Source organism: Tachyglossus aculeatus, chromosome 9 (assembly GCF_015852505.1).
Source record: "Tachyglossus aculeatus isolate mTacAcu1 chromosome 9, mTacAcu1.pri, whole genome shotgun sequence".
NCBI classification, from domain to species: domain Eukaryota; kingdom Metazoa; phylum Chordata; class Mammalia; order Monotremata; family Tachyglossidae; genus Tachyglossus; species Tachyglossus aculeatus.
In genome coordinates, this window is record NC_052074.1 from 2,340,463 (window position 1) to 2,357,451 (window position 16,989).

The window sequence follows — 16,989 nt, forward strand, 5'->3', positions numbered from 1 at the left end:
GCAGAGCACTGTGCCAAGCGCTTGGGAAGTACCAGTTGGCAACCTATAGAGACGGTCCCTACCCAACAGCGGGCTCACAGTCTAGAAGGGTGAGGCGGACAACAAAACAAAACATATTAGCAAAATAAAATCAATAGCATAAACATGTACGAGTAAAATAAATACACAAATAAATAGAGTAATAAATACGTACAAACTTATATACAGGTGCCATGGGGAGGGGGAGAAGGGGTAGAGGAAGTAGGGGTCTCAGTCTGGGAGGGAGGGGGGCGGTAAGCGGGGCCACGGGCCAGGGAGGGGGCGCACGCGCGGTGGGCGGGGCCATAGGGCCGGGGAGGGAGCGCACGCGCACGCGCGGTGGGCGGGGCCTTAGGGCCGGGGAGGGAGCGCGCGCGCACGCGCGGTGGGCGGGGCCGCGGTCCAGGGAGGAGGCGCACGCGCACGCGCACGCGCGGTGGGCGGGGCCGTGGGCCGGGAAGGGGGCGCACGCGCGGTGGGCGGGGCCACAGGGCCGGGGAGGGAGCGCACGCGCACGCGCGGTGGGCGGGGCCATAGGGCCGGTGAGGGAGCGCACGCGCACGCGCGGTGGGCGGGGCCTTAGGGCCGGGGAAGGAGCGCACGCGCGGTGGGCGGGGCCGCGGTCCAGGGAGGAGGTGCACGCGCACGCGCACGCGCGGTGGGCGGGGCCGTGGGCCCGGGAAGGGGGCGCACGCGCGCGGGCGGTGGGCGGAGCCGCGGACCAGGGAGGGGGCGCACGCGCACGCGCGGTTGTCCGGGCCGCGGGCCAGGGTGGTGGTGCACGCGCACGCGCGGTGGGCGGGGCCGCGGTCCAGGGCGGGGGCGAACGCGCGCGCGCGGTGGGCGGGGCCGCGGTCCAGGGAGGAGGCGCACGCGCACGCGCGGTGTGCGGGGCCGTGGGCCCGGGAGGGGGCGCACGCGCGCGGGCGGTGGGCGGAGCCAGGGGCCAGGGAGGGGGCGCGCGCGAGCACGCGACGGAGTGGGAGGGAGGCCCCGCGCGAGCCGGCGGCGGGCGCTGATTGGTCGCGCACGCGCGCGTTTTCCGGCGGGAGCCCCGCCCCACGCGTTTTCCCGCCCTTGGGGCCCGGCGCGCGCGCGAGGCGGTTCGCGGGGAGCTGGGCGTCCGGGGGCGCGACGGACGGGCCGCCTCACGGTCCGCCTCAGGGCCCGCCATGTCGCGGCAGAGCTCCCTCCTCAGCTTCTTCTCCAAGGCCCCCAAGGCGCAGCCTCGAACCCAGGCCCCGGTCCCGGCCCCGGTCCCGGGCCGGGCCTCCTCCCCGAGGCCCAAGGCCGGGGGGCGCCGGGCTCGGGCCCTCCCCCCCGCCGCCGCCGCCGCCACGGACCCCGGGCCCCAACGGCGGGGCCGCGGGGGCCACAGGGACCCCAAGGACCCCAAGAATCCCCACAGGTAATTATCCCCCCCCCCGGGCCCGGGGGGAACGGGGGCGGGGGGGGGCTGCTTGGGAGTGGGGGGGAGTTGGGAGAGGGAGGGAATTGAGGGAATGGGGCGGGGGGAGTTGGGAGAGGGAGGGAGTTGAGGAGACGGGGCGGGGGGGCGTTGGGAGAGGGAGGGAATGGGGCTGGGGGAGGGCTGGGGGCGTTGGGAGAGGGAGGGAGTTGGGGAAATGGGGCGGGGGGAGTTGGGAGAGTGAGGAAGTTTGAGAAATGGGGCGGGGGGAGTTGGAAGAGTGAGGGAGTTGGGGGAATGGGGCGGGGGGGCGTTCGGGGGTGAGGAAGTTGGGAGAATGGAGGTGAGGAAGTTGGAATGGGGCTGGGGGAGTTGGGGTGAGGGAGTTGGAATGGGGCGGGGGGAGTTGGGGGGGTGAGGGAGTTGGGGGAATGGGGCGGGGGGCGTTGGGAGAGGGAGGGAATGGGGCTGGGGGAGTTGAGATGGGGCTGGGGGCGTTGGGAGAGGGAGGGAGTTGGGGGGATGGGGTGGGGGGCGTTGGGGAGTGAGGAAGTTGGGGAAATGGGGCGGGGGGAGGTGGGGGGTGAGGGAGTTGGGGAAATGGGGCGGGGGGAGTTGGGGGCGAGGGAGTTGGGAATGGGGTGGGGGGCGTTGGGGGAGTGAGGGAGTTGGGGGAATGGGGCGGGGAGAAGTTGGGAGAGTGAGGGTGTTGAGGAAATGGGGCTGGGGGAGTTGGGTGTGGAAGTTGGGGAAATGGGGTGGGGGCCGTTGTTGGGAGAGTGAGGGAGTTGAGATGGGGCTGGGGGCGTTGGGAGAGAGGGAGTCGGGGGGTGAGGAAGTTGAGGAGATGGGGCTGGGAGTGTTGGGAGAGTGAGGGAGTTGGAGGGGGGCGGGGGGAGAGGAGTGAGGGAGTTGAGGGGATGGGGCTGAGGGCGTTGGGGGGTGAGGAAGGGGGCCGGGGGGACTTGGGGCCGGGAAGTTGAGGTGGGGCCGGGGGGCTGAGGGACATGGGGCACGGGGAGGTGAGGAAATGGGGCTGGGGAGTTGGGGGGTGAGGAAGGTGGGGAAATGGGCCTGGGGGAGTTGGCGGGGGGAGGAAGTTGGGGCCGTGGGGCTGGGGGAGTTGAGGAGATGGGGCTGGGGGAGTTGGGATTGTGAAGAAGTGGAGGAGATGGGGTGGGGGAAGTTGGGAATGGGGCTGGGCGGGCGGGGGGAGTTGAGGTGGGGTGGGGGGAGTTTGGAGAGCGAGGAAGTTGAGGAAATGGGGCTGGGGGAGTTTGGAGAGTGAGGAAGTTGAGGAAATGGGGCTGGGGGAGTTGGGAGAGTGAGGAAGTTGGGGAAATGGGGCTGGGGGAGTTGGGAGAGTGAGGAAGTTGGGGAAATGGGGCTGGGGGAGTTGGGAGAGTGAGGGAATTGGGCAAATGGGACTGGGGGAGTTGGGAGAGTGAGGGAGTTGAGGAAATGGGGCTAGGGTAGTTGGGGGGCAGGGGAGTTGAGGAAATGGGGCTGGGGGAGCCGAGGGCTGGGGGGAGCTGCATGCGGCCTCACCATCCCCCTCCAGGCGGTCCACTCGTTGTCTGTGTTTTAGTTCCGTTGTCCCCTCCCCAACGCTCAGGCCAGTGCTCTGCACGCAGGAAGCATCCAGTACATATGATTGGCAGGCCGACTCCCCCCCCCCGCCCCCCCCCCCGCCCCTTCTGCTCCTCTGCTGGGGCGGGGGCGCCCACGTGGTTGTATGTTTTGGGGGGGGGGGGGGGTTGGATCCCCAACTCACGTCCCAGCAGCCTGAGTACTTGTACTCCCAAGCGTTTAGTACAGTGCTCCGCACACGGTGAGTGCTCAATAAATACGATTGATTGAGGTCTGTGCAGAGGAGCCCCCCAGGCATCCCTCAGGACAGGGGGTGGGGTCTCTGCTCTCCTCCCCCACCCCCCACTTCCTCTTAGCAGCGACATTTAATAATGGTAAGAATTCATTCATTTATTCAGTCATATTTATTGAGCACTTACTGTTGGCAGAGCACTGTACTAAGCGCTTGGGAGAGTACAATGTAACAACAGACAGACACATTCCCGTCCCAAAAAGCTCTCATAACAGTAATAATCGTGGGATTTGTTAGGCACTTTCATTGTGCCAGCATCTAAGCATCGGAGCAGATAAGAGGTGCCAGAGATTCAGGTCGGCTCCCAATCTAAGGCGGGGGAGAGAACAGAGGCTGAATTATTTATTGAGTGCTTACTCTGTGCAGAGCACTGTGCCAGGTGCTTTAGAGGGTACAATAGACCCAAGTTTACAGTCTAGAGGGGGAGACAGGCATGAACATACATAAAGAAATTACAGTTAGCGACTTGAGTGCTGGGATGGGGGGGGGGATGGAGAAGGGAGTGGGAGAAGAGGATTTAGTCAGGGAAGGCCTCTTGGAGGAGAGGGGCCTTCAGTAAGGAATTGAAGACGGGGGAGGAATTGTCGGATATGAGGAGGGAGGGCATTCCAGGCCAGAGGCAGGATGGCGCGGGAGGTGAGATGGAGGCCCAGTGGAGAAGGGAGTGGGAGAAGGGGATTTAGTCAGGGAAGGCCTCTTGGAGGAGAGGGGCCTTCAGTAAGGAATTGAAGACGGGGGAGGAATTGTCGGATATGAGGAGGGAGGGCATTCCAGGCCAGAGGCAGGATGGCGCGGGAGGTGAGATGGAGGCCCAGTGAGAAAGTTGGCACTTAGAGGAGTGAAGCGTGTGGGCTGGGTGGTAGGAGGGGGCGAGGGGATGGACGGCTTTTGGTGAGGAGTTTCTGTTCGATGCGGAGGCGGATGGGCAACTACTGGAGTTTCTTGAGGTGTGGGGAGACGCGGACTGAACGTTTTTGTGGAAAAATGAGCCGGGGAGCAGAGGGAAGTACGGTGCTCTGCACACAGTAAGCGCTCAAGAAATCCGAGTGAATGAAAGTGTGAACTGGAGTGGGGGGAGACGGGAGGGAGGGAGGTCAGCAAGGAGGCTGATACAGTAAGTAATCATTCAATCGTATTTCTTGAGCGCTTACTGTGTGACAGTAAGCGCTCAAGAAATACGGTTGAATGAAAGTATGAACTGGAGTGGGGGGAGGCAGGGAGATCAGCAAGGAGGCTGATACAGTAAGTAATCATTCAGTCGTATTTACTGAGTGCTTACTGTGTGCAGAGCGCTGTACTGAGCGCTTGGGAAGTCCAAGTTGGCAACATATAGAGACGGGTCCCTACCCAACAACAGGCTCACGGTCTAGGAGGGGGAGGCAGGGCGTGATATATAGAACCCGCTGACAGGAAGTGCAGCACGTTGGGAACATCTGAGACGTTGAAAGAGGGTTGGTACTTGAAGCGTCAGGCAGTACTTGTACTTTCCGGTTGTTCTTTTGAACTGTACTTTCCAAGCGCTCAGTACAGTGCTGTGTACACGGTAAGCGCCCAGTGAATACGATGATTGATTGACTGGTAGGCGTCAGAACTCTCCCCGGTCTGAATTCAAAAGGTGAAAACCTGACACGCTGCTGTTGTCATCATCATCATCATCATCAATCGTATTTATTGAGCACTTACTGTGTGCAGAGCACTGTATTAAGCTCTTGGGAAGTACAAATTGGCAACATATAGAGACAGTCCCTACCCAACAGTGGGCTCACAGTCTAAAAGGGGGAGACAGGGAACAAAACCAAACATACTAACAAAATAAAATAAATAGAATAGATATGTACAAATGAAATAAATAGAGTAAAAAAATATGTACAAACTGTCAAGCAAACAGACTGCGGGGTCAGATTGTGCTGGGGGTGAAGGCGAGCGAGGGTGCCTTTGTTTCCTCACCCTTTCCACCCGTCCACTCCCCCCATTTAGGCCAGTACGTTGGCTTTGGGATCTGCACCAAAAGTTTTGGCCCCAGGGGTAAGCCTCTAGCAGGTCCAGGACTGCACCCCCCAATCAGAACCTATTTCTCAATAATAATAATAATAATAACAGTAATAATAGTCGTGATATTTGTTAAGCACTTTGTGTGCCAGCGTAGATACAAGGTAATCAGATTGGGCACGGTTCCTGTCCCACATGGGGTTCACAGTATTAAGAGGAGATGGAGAACAGGTAAGCGCTTAGTACAGTGCTCTGCACACAGTGTGAGCTCAGTAAATACGATTGAATGAATGAACAGGTATGTGTTAATAAGCACTTATACTCTGCGGCAGCACTGTGCTAAGCATTGAGGTAGATACAGGGCGATCAGATTGGACAAGGTCCCTGTCCCTCACGAGGCTCACACTCTTCAGGGGAGTGGAGAAGATAACAATAATAATAATAATGATGGCATTTGTTAAGCGCTTACTATGTGCAAGGCACTGTTCTAAGCGCTGGGGAGGCTACAAGGTTGTCCCACGTGGGGCTCACAGTCTTCACCCCCATTTTGCAGATGAGGGAACTGAGGCTCAGAGACGTGAGGTGACTTGCCCGAGGTCAGACAGAAGACACGTGGGGGAGCCGGGATTGGAACCCATGACCTCTGACTCCCAAGCTCTGCGCGACGTGTATAGTCCCCATTTTACAGATGCAGAAACTGATGCACAGAGAAGTGAAGTGGCTCGCCCAAGGCCGTATAACAGGCAATTCTTTAAATTAGACCTTATAAATTATTTGTATTATTGCTTCCCCCTCTGAGCTTGATGTGGGCAGGAAACGTATCTGCAGACTTGTATTTTTCTATCCCAAGTGCTTAGTACCTGTGTATGTTACCTGTATATATGTTTGTACGTATTTATTACTCTATTTATTTATTTTGCTTGTACATATCTATTCTATTTATTTTATTTTGTTAGTATGTTTGGTTTTGTTCTCTGTCTTCCCCTTTTAGACTGTGAGCCCACTGTTGGGTAGGGACCGTCTCTCTATGTTGCCAATTTGTACTTCCCAAGCGCTTAGTACAGTGCTCTGCACATAGTAAGCGCTCAATAAATACGATTGATGATGATGATAGTACAGTTCTCTGCACAGAGGAAGTGCTTAATACATACCGTTAACGACGATGATAACGTCTCCTCCGTCTTCCTGTTTGGAATCTTACCGGTCTCCCGTTTAAACTCCTCTTCGAACGTTCCCGCCCCGAAACACGGGCTCGTCACGTGTGACACGCGGTGGCCGTCTCTCGGGCCCCAGTGGCCTCCGGGGTCCCCGGGTCCTGGCGTCTGAGAGCGGCTCAGGGCCGGCTCGCCTGTAGCGTGGCTCAGTGGAAAGAGCCCGGGCTTGGGAGTCACAGGTCATGGGTTCGAATCCTGCCTCCCCCACATATCCGCCGTGTGACCTTCGGCAAGTCACTTCACTTCTCTGTGCCTCAGTTCCCTCACCTGTAAAATGGGGATTGAGACTGTGAGCCCCACATGGGACAACCTCATCTCCTTGTATTCCCCCCAGCGCTTAGAACAGTGCTTTGCACATAGTAAGCGCTTAACAAATACCAACATTATTATTATTATTATTACACGGGGAGGCGGCGGGACGTGTGCCGGCGGCTCGGAGACCGAGGGCCGCCTTCCGGCAGCTCGTGTGTGTGGTGGGAAGCGATGTCCCGGTCGGAGGCGTCCCCCCCAGCTGGGGCTTCGGCCTGTGGGGGTGAACTGGCACTTTTTTTTTTTTAAATGGCATTTATTAAGCGCTTACTATGTGCAAAGCACTGTTCTAAGCGCTGGGGAGGTTACAAGTTGATCAGGTTGTCCCACGGGGGGCTCACAGTCTTAATCCCCATTTTACAGATGAGGTCACTGAGGCCCAGAGAAGTGAAGTGACCTGCCCAAAGTCACCCAGCTGACAAGTGGCGGAGCCGGGATTTGAACCCATGACCTCTGACTCCAAAGCCCAGGCTCTTTTCCAGTAAACCACGCTGCTTCTCGGCACTTCCGATGGGCTCTGGTCACCTCCCCGGGGTTTGGGGGGGCGGAACCTCCTAGACCCCACTGTGAGCCCATTGTTGGGTAGGGACCGTCTCTATATGTTGCCAATTTGTACTTCCCAAGCGCTTAGTACAGTGCTCTGCACATAGTAAGCGCTCAATAAATACGATTGATGATGATGACCCCACTGGAAGTTTCTCAGGCGGCCCAAGTCGGTTCTCGAGGCCTGGCTGGATTCATTCATTCATTCGTTCATTCACTCAATCGTATTTATTGAGCACTTACCGTGTGCAGAGCACTGGACTAAGCGCTTGGGGAGGACAAGTTGGCAACATATAGAGACGGTCCCAACCCGACAACGCGCTCACAGTCTAGAAGGGGGGAGACAGACAACAAAACAAAACATGTTAGAGAAGCAGCGTGGCTCAGTGGAAAAGAGCCCGGGCTTTGGAGTCCGAGGTCATGGGTTCAAATGCCGGCTCCGCCAACTGTCAGCTGGGTGACTGTGGGCAAGTCACTGCGCTTCTCTGGGCCTCAGTCCCCTCATCTGGAAAATGGGGATTAAGACTGGGAGCCCCCCGTGGGACAACCTGATCATCTTGTAACCTCCCCGGCGCTTAGAACAGTGCTTTCCACACGGTAAGCGCTTAATAAATGCCGTCGTTATCATTATTATGTGGACGGGTGTCAAGTCGTCAGAATAAATAGAATTAAAGCTAGATGCACATCATAATAATAATAATGACGGCATTTGTTAAGCGCTTACTATGTGCAAAGCACTGTTTTGTTCACATCATGAACAAAATGAAGAGAATAGTAAATACGTACAAGTAAACTAGAGTAATAAATCTGTCCAAACATATATACAGGTGCTGTGGGGAGGGGAAGGAGGTAGGGCCCGGGGAGGGGGAAATGGGAGCTCAGTCTGGGAAGGCTTCCCGGAGGAGGTGAGCTCTCAGTAGGGCTCTGAAGGGAGGAAGAGAGCTGGATGTTAAGACGCCCGCCTCCGTTGACTTTTGCAGCAACGCTTGCGACTTCTCTCCGGGGGACCTGGTGTGGGCCAAGATGGAGGGCTACCCTTGGTGGCCCTGCCTGGTGTACGACCACCCCACCGACGGGACCTTCCTCCGAGGGGAGGGCAAAGCCCTCCGGGTCCACGTGCAGTTCTTGGACGACAGGCCCACCAGGGGCTGGGTCAGCAAGAGGCTGCTGAAGCCCTATACGGGTAAGGGCCGACTCTCCCGTCGCGCCGTCGGGGCTTGTTGCTGACCGCCGGCTGCGCGCGGAACACTGGACTAAACACTGGGGAGAGAGAGCGCGAGACCGCGCGCCCGATCGTGGCTCTCGTGGGGCCTACAAACTCGCAGGGAGACAAACAGAAAATAAGTGCCGAGAGCACAGAGTAGGAAAATGGGTAATAATAATAAGCGGTATTTGTTAAGCCCTGGTGGGGGGGGATACAAGGCGATCAGGTTGTCCCACTTGGGGCTCACCGTCTTCATCCCCGTTTTCCAGATGAGGTCACTGAGGCCCAGAGAAGGGACTTGTCCAAAGTCACACAGCTGACAAGCGGCGGAGCCGGGATTAGAACGCGTGACCTCGGACTCCCAAGCCCGGGCTCTTTCCACCGAGCCACGCTGCTTCTTATAATAATAATAATAATCATAATAAGGGTGGTATTTGTTAACAGCTCACTATGTGTCAAGCTCTAACTGCTGGGGTAGATCCAAGCTAATCAGGTTGGACAAAGTCCCCATCATTCATTCATTCAATCGTATTTATTGAGCGCTTACTGTGTGCAGAGCACTGTACTAAGCGCTTGAGAAGTACAAGTTGGCAACATATAGAGACGGCCCCTACCCAACAGCGGGCTACTTACTATGCGCCAGGCACTGTACTAAGCTCTGGGGTAGATAAAAGCAGATCAGTCATTCATTCCTTCAGTCGCATTTATTGAGCGCTTACTGTGTGCGGAGCACTGTACTAAGCACTTGGGAAGTCCAAGTTGGCAATGACCTGGGATTTTGTTTTCTTCCTTTCTCTGAGGCTGGGTTAAACCAGGGTTAAAGAAATGTTGCCTTGGGTTAGCCCCAAAACAAAAGATGGCCCGGCCTTTAGGTGCTCCCTATTTTGGCTAATCTGTTTGTTGCGGGCCTTATTTCCAAACCGCTCTGCCCATCCTACAGAGGACTCACGGTCTTAACCCCCATTTTGCAGATGAGGGAACTGAGGCCCGGGGAAGTGAAGTGGGTGAAGAAGGGGATGCCATGAATTGGCGGGTTTCCCCGTTGTCTATTACAATGACTGTGAGCCCACTGTTGGGTAGGGACTGTCTCTATGTGTTGCCAATTTGTACTTCCCAAGCGCTTAGTACAGTGCTCTGCACATAGTAAGCGCTCAATAAATACAATTGATTGATTGATTGATTGATTGATTGATTGAAATCCACCTGGTTTGACGGTGGCCCGAGAGGCAGCTTGACTTTTGGCATTTTGAGCGGCCCCTCCGGATCGGGTTGGCTGGGTTCTCTCCGGGAAATCCCGAACCCGGTTCCGAGGGGATTCCCGGTTCAGCCGGCTTCAGCAGGCCGGACGTTCCCGGGAGGGCCGGTGGCCCCCTTCCCGGCGCCGTTCTCAACGTTTTTGCGTCCCAGGTTCCTCGTGTAAGGAAGCCCAGAAGGGAGGGGTGTTCTTCAGCGCAAAGCCCGAGATCCAAAGGGGGATGAGGCTGGCCGACGACGCCCTCGGGAAGGACAAGAGCGAGCGGCTTTCGCTGGCCGTATGCGACGAACCCTCTGAGGCTGAGGAGGAGGAAGAGGAGGACGAGGAAGAGGAGGACGAGGAGGAGGCAGAGGTACAGCGGGGTTGTGAGAGAGAGTCTGCGTGTGTGTGTCTGCTTTAGAGACATACACACATATATAAAGCAGAGTAGAGCAGAAGTTCCCTCTAGACTGAACTCGTCATGGGCAGGAATATGTCTGTTGGTTATCGTTGTCCTCTCCCAAGCGCTTAGTACAGTGCCGTGCACACAGTAAGCGCTCAATAGGTATGATTGAATGAGCAGGAGCGTAAGCTGACCGATCGCATCTCCTGTGCCGTCGGGCCGGGAGCCGGCACCTTTGGTGCTCAGTAAATACCGGATTTCGTGACCTCGGTCCCCAGGCGGAAGGCGTTGGTGCCAGCCAGCCAACCCACGGCATGTACTGAGCGCCTACCTTGTGCAGAGCACTCAGCGCTTGGGAGAGTACGGCCTAAAAAGCCGATAGACGTTCGTTGATTCGGTCGTCTTTACGGAGCCTTTACCGTGGGCAGGGCAGTGAACTAAGCACTTGGGAGAGGACGGTATAATAATAGAGAGGCCAGTCTTGCCCAAAACGAGCTCACGTTCCCGCCCACGATGAGCCGGCGGCGTAGAGCCCGCGGGAGCGTCCGGGCACCCGGTCGTGGGCGGCGGGCACCTCCCCGGGTCCCCCCCTGACGGCTCCCGCCCCTCTCCCCCCGCCCGCAGGCGAGCGGGGCCTCGGCTCCCGAGAACAACGGAGAGCGGGAGAGCGAAGAGGAGGAAGTGAGGCCGCGGAGGCAGCGGGTCACGCGGGGCGCCGCCGGCCGGCCCAAGAAGCGCCGGGTGGTGTCCGACTCGGAGAGCGACCACGGGAGCTCGGACGCGGACTTCCAGCCGGACGGCGGGGAGGCGGCCAGCAGCGACGACGACGACGAGGCCAGCAGCGGGGTGGACGAGAGCGACGGCGAGGCCTCCTCCTCCGAGCCGGACGCCGACGGCCCCGCCAAGGCGGCCGCGCCCAAGCGCAAGCGGGCGTCCGCGGGCAAGGGGCGGGACGGCGGGGGCGAGCCGCCCCGGCCCCCCGGGCGGGCCGCCGAGGTGGCCTCCGAGACGAGGGAGGCTCTGAAGGCCTTCTGCGCCGGCCCGCAGGGCGCCGAGCCCCCGGCCGCCGGCGCGGGCGGCGACGGCCCGGCCCCCTGGTACCACGAGACCCTCCCGTGGCTCCAGGAGGGGCGGCGGCGGGACGGCCGGCGGCGGCGGCCGGAGGACCCCGCCTACGACGCGACCACCCTGTACGTGCCCGAGGACTTCCTGAACACCTGCACGCCGGGCATGCGGCGCTGGTGGCAGCTGAAAGGCGACAACTTCGACCTGGTCATCTTCTACAAGGTGGGCAAGTTCTACGAGCTGTACCACATGGACGCTGTCACCGGGGTCACGGAGCTGGGGCTGGTCTTCATGAAGGGCGGCTGGGCCCACTCGGGCTTCCCCGAGATCTCCTTCGGCCGCTACTCCGACGTCCTGGTGCAGAAGGGCTACAAGGTGGCGCGCGTGGAGCAGACGGAGACCCCCGAGATGATGGAGGCCCGCTGCCGGCGGGCCGGCCACGTGTCCAAGTTCGACCGGGTGGTCCGGCGGGAGATCTGCAGGGTCATCACCAAGGGGACGCAGACCTACGGCGTGCTGGACGGCAGCCCCGCCGAGACCCACAACCGCTACCTGCTGAGCGTCCGCGAGCAGGACGGGGCGGCGGCGGCGGCGGCGGGGGGCTCCCCGCGGGCCTTCGGGGTCTGCTTCGTCGACACCTCGGTGGGCAAGTTCCACGTGGGCCAGTTCGGAGACGACCGGCACTGCTCGCGCTTCCGGACCCTGGTGGCCCACCACGCCCCCGTGCAGGTCCTCTTCGAGAAGGGCAACCTGTCGGCCGAGAGCCGGCGCGTCCTGAAGGGCTCCCTGGCCTCCGCCCTGCAGGAGGGCCTGGCCCCGGGCTCCCAGTTCTGGGACGCGGCCAAGACCCTGAAGACGCTCCTGGAGGAGGGCTACTTCGAGGGGGCCCCGCCGCCCCCGGCCCTCCGCGCCCTGACGGCCGGGACCGACCCCCTGGGGCTGACGCCGGCCGAGGGCGGCGAGCTGGCCCTGTCCGCCCTGGGCGCCTGCGTCTTCTACCTCAAGAAGTGTCTCATCGACCAGGAGCTGCTGTCCATGGCCGACTTCGAGGCGTTCGTGCCCGTGGACCAGGCCGCGGGGCCGGGGCCGGCCCGGCCCGACGGGCGGGCGGTGCTGGACGCCGTGACGCTGAGCAACCTGGAGGTCCTCCGGAACGGCACGGACGGGTCGGGCGAGGGGAGCCTCCTGCAGCGGCTGGACTCGTGCCGCACGCCCTTCGGCCGGCGCCTCCTGAAGCGCTGGCTGTGCGCCCCGCTCCGCCACCCGGCCGCCATCGAGGACCGCCTGGCCGCCGTGGCCGACCTGGCCGCCGTGCCCGACCGGGCCGCCGAGGCCGGCGACCTGCTCCGCCGGCTCCCGGACCTGGAGCGGCTGCTCAGCAAGATCCACAGCATCGGCTCGCCGCTCAAGAGCCGGAGCCACCCGGACGGGCGGGCCGTCATGTACGAGGAGACCACCTACGGCAAGAAGAAGATCGTCGACTTCCTGTCGGCCCTGGAGGGCTTCAAGGTGGCGGCCGAGGCCGCCGGGGCCCTGGGGGCGGCGGCCGGCGGCTTCCGCTCGGAGACCCTGCGCCGGGCGGTGGCGGTGCGGACCGCCGACCCCGGGGGCCGCTTCCCCGACCTGACGGCGGAGCTGAGGCGCTGGGACGCCGCCTTCGACCACCAGAAGGCCCGCCGGACCGGGGTCATCACCCCCAAGGAGGGCTTCGACCCGGACTACGACCGGGCCGGGGCCGCCATCCGGGCCGCCGAGGACGGCCTCGGCCGCTACCTGGAGGAGCAGCGCCGGCTCCTGGGCTGCCAGGCCGTGGTCTACTGGGGGGGCGGCAAGAACCGCTACCAGCTGGAGGTGCCCGAGGGCCTGGCCGCCCGCGACCTGCCCGGGGACTACGAGCTCAAGTCCACCAAGAAGGGCGTCAAGCGCTACTGGACCAAGGCCATCGAGAAGCGGCTGGCCGAGCTGACGGCCGCCGAGGAGCGGCGGGACGCGGCCCTCAAGGACTGCATGCGCCGCCTCTTCCACAACTTCGACCTCAACCACCGAGACTGGCAGGCCGCCGTCGAGTGCTGCGCCGTGCTGGGTGAGGCCCGACGGGGGCCGGCTGGGGTGGAGGGAGGGCCCCGTCCCGGTTGCTCCCGACGGGCCCCCGGGGTCGTCGGCGGGTGGACCCTGGCTCGGGGAGAGGAGGGAACCGGGGGCCCCCCGGGGATTTCGGGATGGCGTCGGTGACGGGGAGGGCGCTGCCCACGTGGAGGGCGAGGGACTTCCGGACCGGAGGAGTGGGGGATTGGGGGAGCGGGAGAACCGGGGTCTGGGGGCTGTGCTGGCGGAAGGGAGCTGGAGACAATCGCCGCCTAGCAGTGGTGCACCCTGACGGGTGCTGACGGGGAGTCAGGGGTCACGGGCAATGAGCCGGCAAGCGTGTCCTGTCCACGGCCACTCTTTTGGGGGTTGGGGTGCCCGGAGGGCGACCCTTTGGCCTCGGTTACTTCCGGGCAGGCGGGCGGGGGCCGGGGTGCTCCGCGGGGTCTCCCCCAACACGCTGGGCCTCGGATGTGGGCAGCCCCCTCCCCAGAGTCACGTGATGGATGTCCCGAGCGGGTCATGGCCCCACTGGCGGGTCGGGGGTCTGAGGGCGTCGGGTGGGCTGCAGCCGCCCCCTGCCCCTCCTTCCGCCCCGCCGCCGCCGCTCACGTTGAGCCGGAGCAGGCAGGGAGGGCCGCGGGGGCCCGGGGGAAGACGGCTGTAATCAGTGGCAAGCCGAACGCTCCCAAGTGCCCTGCTTGAGACCGTCAGACGTGACGTAGAGGGTAGAGGCTCCTCAGTGGTGACGGTAATAGTTATTTCTTAGGTACTTAGTGGGTGCCAAGCACCGCACTGAGCTCCGGGGAGGACTACGCGGGCGAGAATCAGGCAGGTTCCCCGGGGCTGGCCCCGGCTCGGCATCTCCCGTTCCTTTGCCCGTGACCCACGGGCACCGGTGGCCCCACCGGGGCAAGCTGGAGCTGGCTAGCCGACGTCCGTCCCCCTCGCCCTCTCTCTCTCCGCGTCCCTCCCCTAGACGTCCTGCTCTGCCTGGCCAACTACAGCCGGGGCGGGGACGGTCCCATGTGCCGGCCCGTCATCGTCCCTCCCGGGGACGGCGTCCCCCCGGTCCTGGAGCTGAGAGGGTCCCGCCACCCCTGCATCTCCAAGACCTTCTTCGGGGACGACTTCATCCCGAACGACATCGTGATCGGCTGCGAGGACGAGGCGGGCGCCGGCGGCGGGGAGGCCCTGTGCGTGCTGGTCACGGGCCCCAACATGGGCGGCAAGTCCACCCTCATGAGACAGGTGAGTCCCCTGCGTTCGGTTCTGCTTCCCGGCCCGCGGTAGCCCCGGCTCGGCTTCCGCCGGCGCGGGGTGACCGCGGGGGAGCCCGGCCCAGGAAACGACCGCGCCGCCCTTCCGCCGCAGGCGGGCCTCCTGGTCATCCTGGCCCAGCTGGGCTGCTACGTCCCCGCCGAGTCCTGCAGGCTCACTCCCGTTGACCGGATCTTCACCAGGCTGGGCGCCTCCGACCGTATCATGTCCGGTGAGTGCCCACCCGCCCGCCTCCCGTCTGCCCCTTTCGGATCCGGACCGGGGACCGAGTTGAGAGCTCGACCTCGGAGGGGCCGCGGGGGCCCCACCCCACGGGACCCAGCGTCCGGTGGCTCTGAGTAGGCCGTGGGCGGGCAGCGGATCATCAGGTCCTGCTGGGCGGGTTTCCTGCTGGGCACCCCCGTAGCGGGCTCAAGCAAATAATAATGATGGCATTTATGAAGCGCTTACTATGTGCAAGCACCGTTTTAAGCGCTGGGGAGGTTACAAGGTGATGAGGTGGTCCCACGGGGCGGCTCACGGTCTTCATCCCCGTTTTACAGATGAGGTCACTGAGGCCCAGAGAAGTTGTCACACAGCTGACAATTGGTGGAGCCGGGATTTGAACCCCTGACCTCTGACTCCAAAGCCCGGGCTCTTTCCACTGAGCCACGCTGCTTCTCGGCGCTATCGGTGGGCTGAGCCGGCTACCGTTTAGCCACCTAATGACCCTTTCTCATTCCTCTGCCCTCTGGCTCGCACCCACCTCCGTCCACCCGGAGTGCCCCGGGGCCGGACCCGGGAAGTCGGGCTCACCCAGCCGCCGGCATCCCGGCATCCCAGCGGCCCCATGCCGGCCGCCCCTGTTCCTCCTCCCCCATCCCGGGGGGCTCCTGCCGGCTTCCGGAGAGAACGAGGGAGGGCGGCGGGCGGGAAGCAGCAGCAGCCTCTCTCGAAACCAGACATTGGCGTTCTTTAGCCCATTCTCCGGTGTCCTCGTTAGCTGTGGATGCCGGCAGGCATTGGGGGTGGGAGAGAGAGGGGTGTGCAAAACGGGAATCACGGTGATTCCTTACCCATCTGGCCGGCCCCCGGCCATTTCGACCGAAGGGTGGTCGGCAGTCACACCGAAAAGGGGACGGCTTGTGGCATCGCCCGGCAGCCGGGCGGCCCTCAAAGCCTCGCCGCCGACCGGGACGTGACCCAAGCCTAAGGGCACGTCGTCTTGGGGTGTCCCTAGGTGAAAGCACGTTCTTCGTCGAGCTGAGCGAGACGGCCAGCGTCCTGCAGCACGCCACCGCCCACTCCCTCGTGCTGGTGGACGAGCTCGGTAAGACCCCGGGGAGGGGCGCGGGCGGCTCCGACCTTCCGGCCCGGACCCCCCTGGCGTTTCACTCCCCGGTCCCCTCTCCCCTCCGCCCCGCAGGGAGAGGCACCGCGACCTTCGACGGCACGGCCATAGCGCACGCCGTGGTGAAGGAGCTGGCGGAAAACATCAGGTGCCGCACTCTGTTTTCCACGCACTACCACTCGCTGGTGGAGGATTATTCCCACAGCCGGGCAGTGCGGCTGGGACACATGGTAAGCGGCGCCCGCCCCCCCCCTCCTCCCCTGGAGGCTCCCCGGGGGTGGGGACCGCCTCTCCCGAGGTCGGGATCGGGTCTTCCAACTCTCCCGCTCAGTACAGCGCTCCGCACGAGGGAGTTACAAAGACCGGGGTGCTCGTCCCACGTCGGCCGTGCGAGCGAGTCACTTCTCTGGGCCCGTTCCCTCGCCGGGAAGACGGGGGTTGGCTCGGGCGGGACGGGGATCGGGTCCAACGCGATCGGCACCGAGTAAGCGTTGAACCGGTACCGCCGTCGTTACGGTTAGCCAGCGCTCAGTAGGGAGCGTGGAGCGGTTGGGCCGGAGCGCCCGCTCGCGCTGACGGGCCGCCCTGTCGTGCGGCGGCAGGCCTGCATGGTGGAAAACGAATGCGAAGACCCGAGCCAGGAAACCATCACCTTCCTGTACAAGTTCGTGCCGGGGGCCTGCCCCAAAAGCTACGGCTTCAACGCCGCGCGGCTGGCCCACATCCCCGAGGAGGTCATCCGCAGGGGCCACCGCAAGGCCAGGGAGTTCGAGGGGCTGACCGAGGCTCTGCGTCTGTTCCGGTGAGTCGGGGACCCCCGTCAACCGGCCGCGGGCGGGCTCTCAAGGCCTCCTCCGCCTTGGGGTGTCTATCTTTCCTTTTTCTTTTTAAGGGAGGTCTGTCTGATCGCCGAGAACTCAGCGGACACCCGCACCCTCCGCGCGCTGCTGAGGCCGGGCGAGGAGCCGTGAGCGGCGGGAGAGAGCCGGGGGTGGGAGGGTGGGGGGGGGGGCAGTCAGACCAC

The 16,989-nt window shown here is 62.5% G+C and overlaps 1 protein-coding gene across 1 annotated transcript; it reads left to right on the forward strand.

Annotated features, from left to right (window-relative positions):
* Positions 1-1,190: 1,190 nt before the first annotated feature.
* Positions 1,191-16,957, forward strand: MSH6 (mutS homolog 6). Its single transcript, XM_038751585.1, has 10 exons — positions 1,191-1,426; positions 8,344-8,546; positions 9,975-10,174; positions 10,829-13,352; positions 14,334-14,605; positions 14,729-14,846; positions 15,855-15,944; positions 16,041-16,195; positions 16,568-16,767; positions 16,858-16,957. The coding sequence occupies exons 1-10, from the start codon at positions 1,191-1,193 to the stop codon at positions 16,934-16,936; spliced, it is 4,077 nt and encodes a 1,358-aa protein (XP_038607513.1). The 3' UTR covers positions 16,937-16,957.
* The last annotated feature ends 32 nt before the right edge of the window (positions 16,958-16,989 follow it).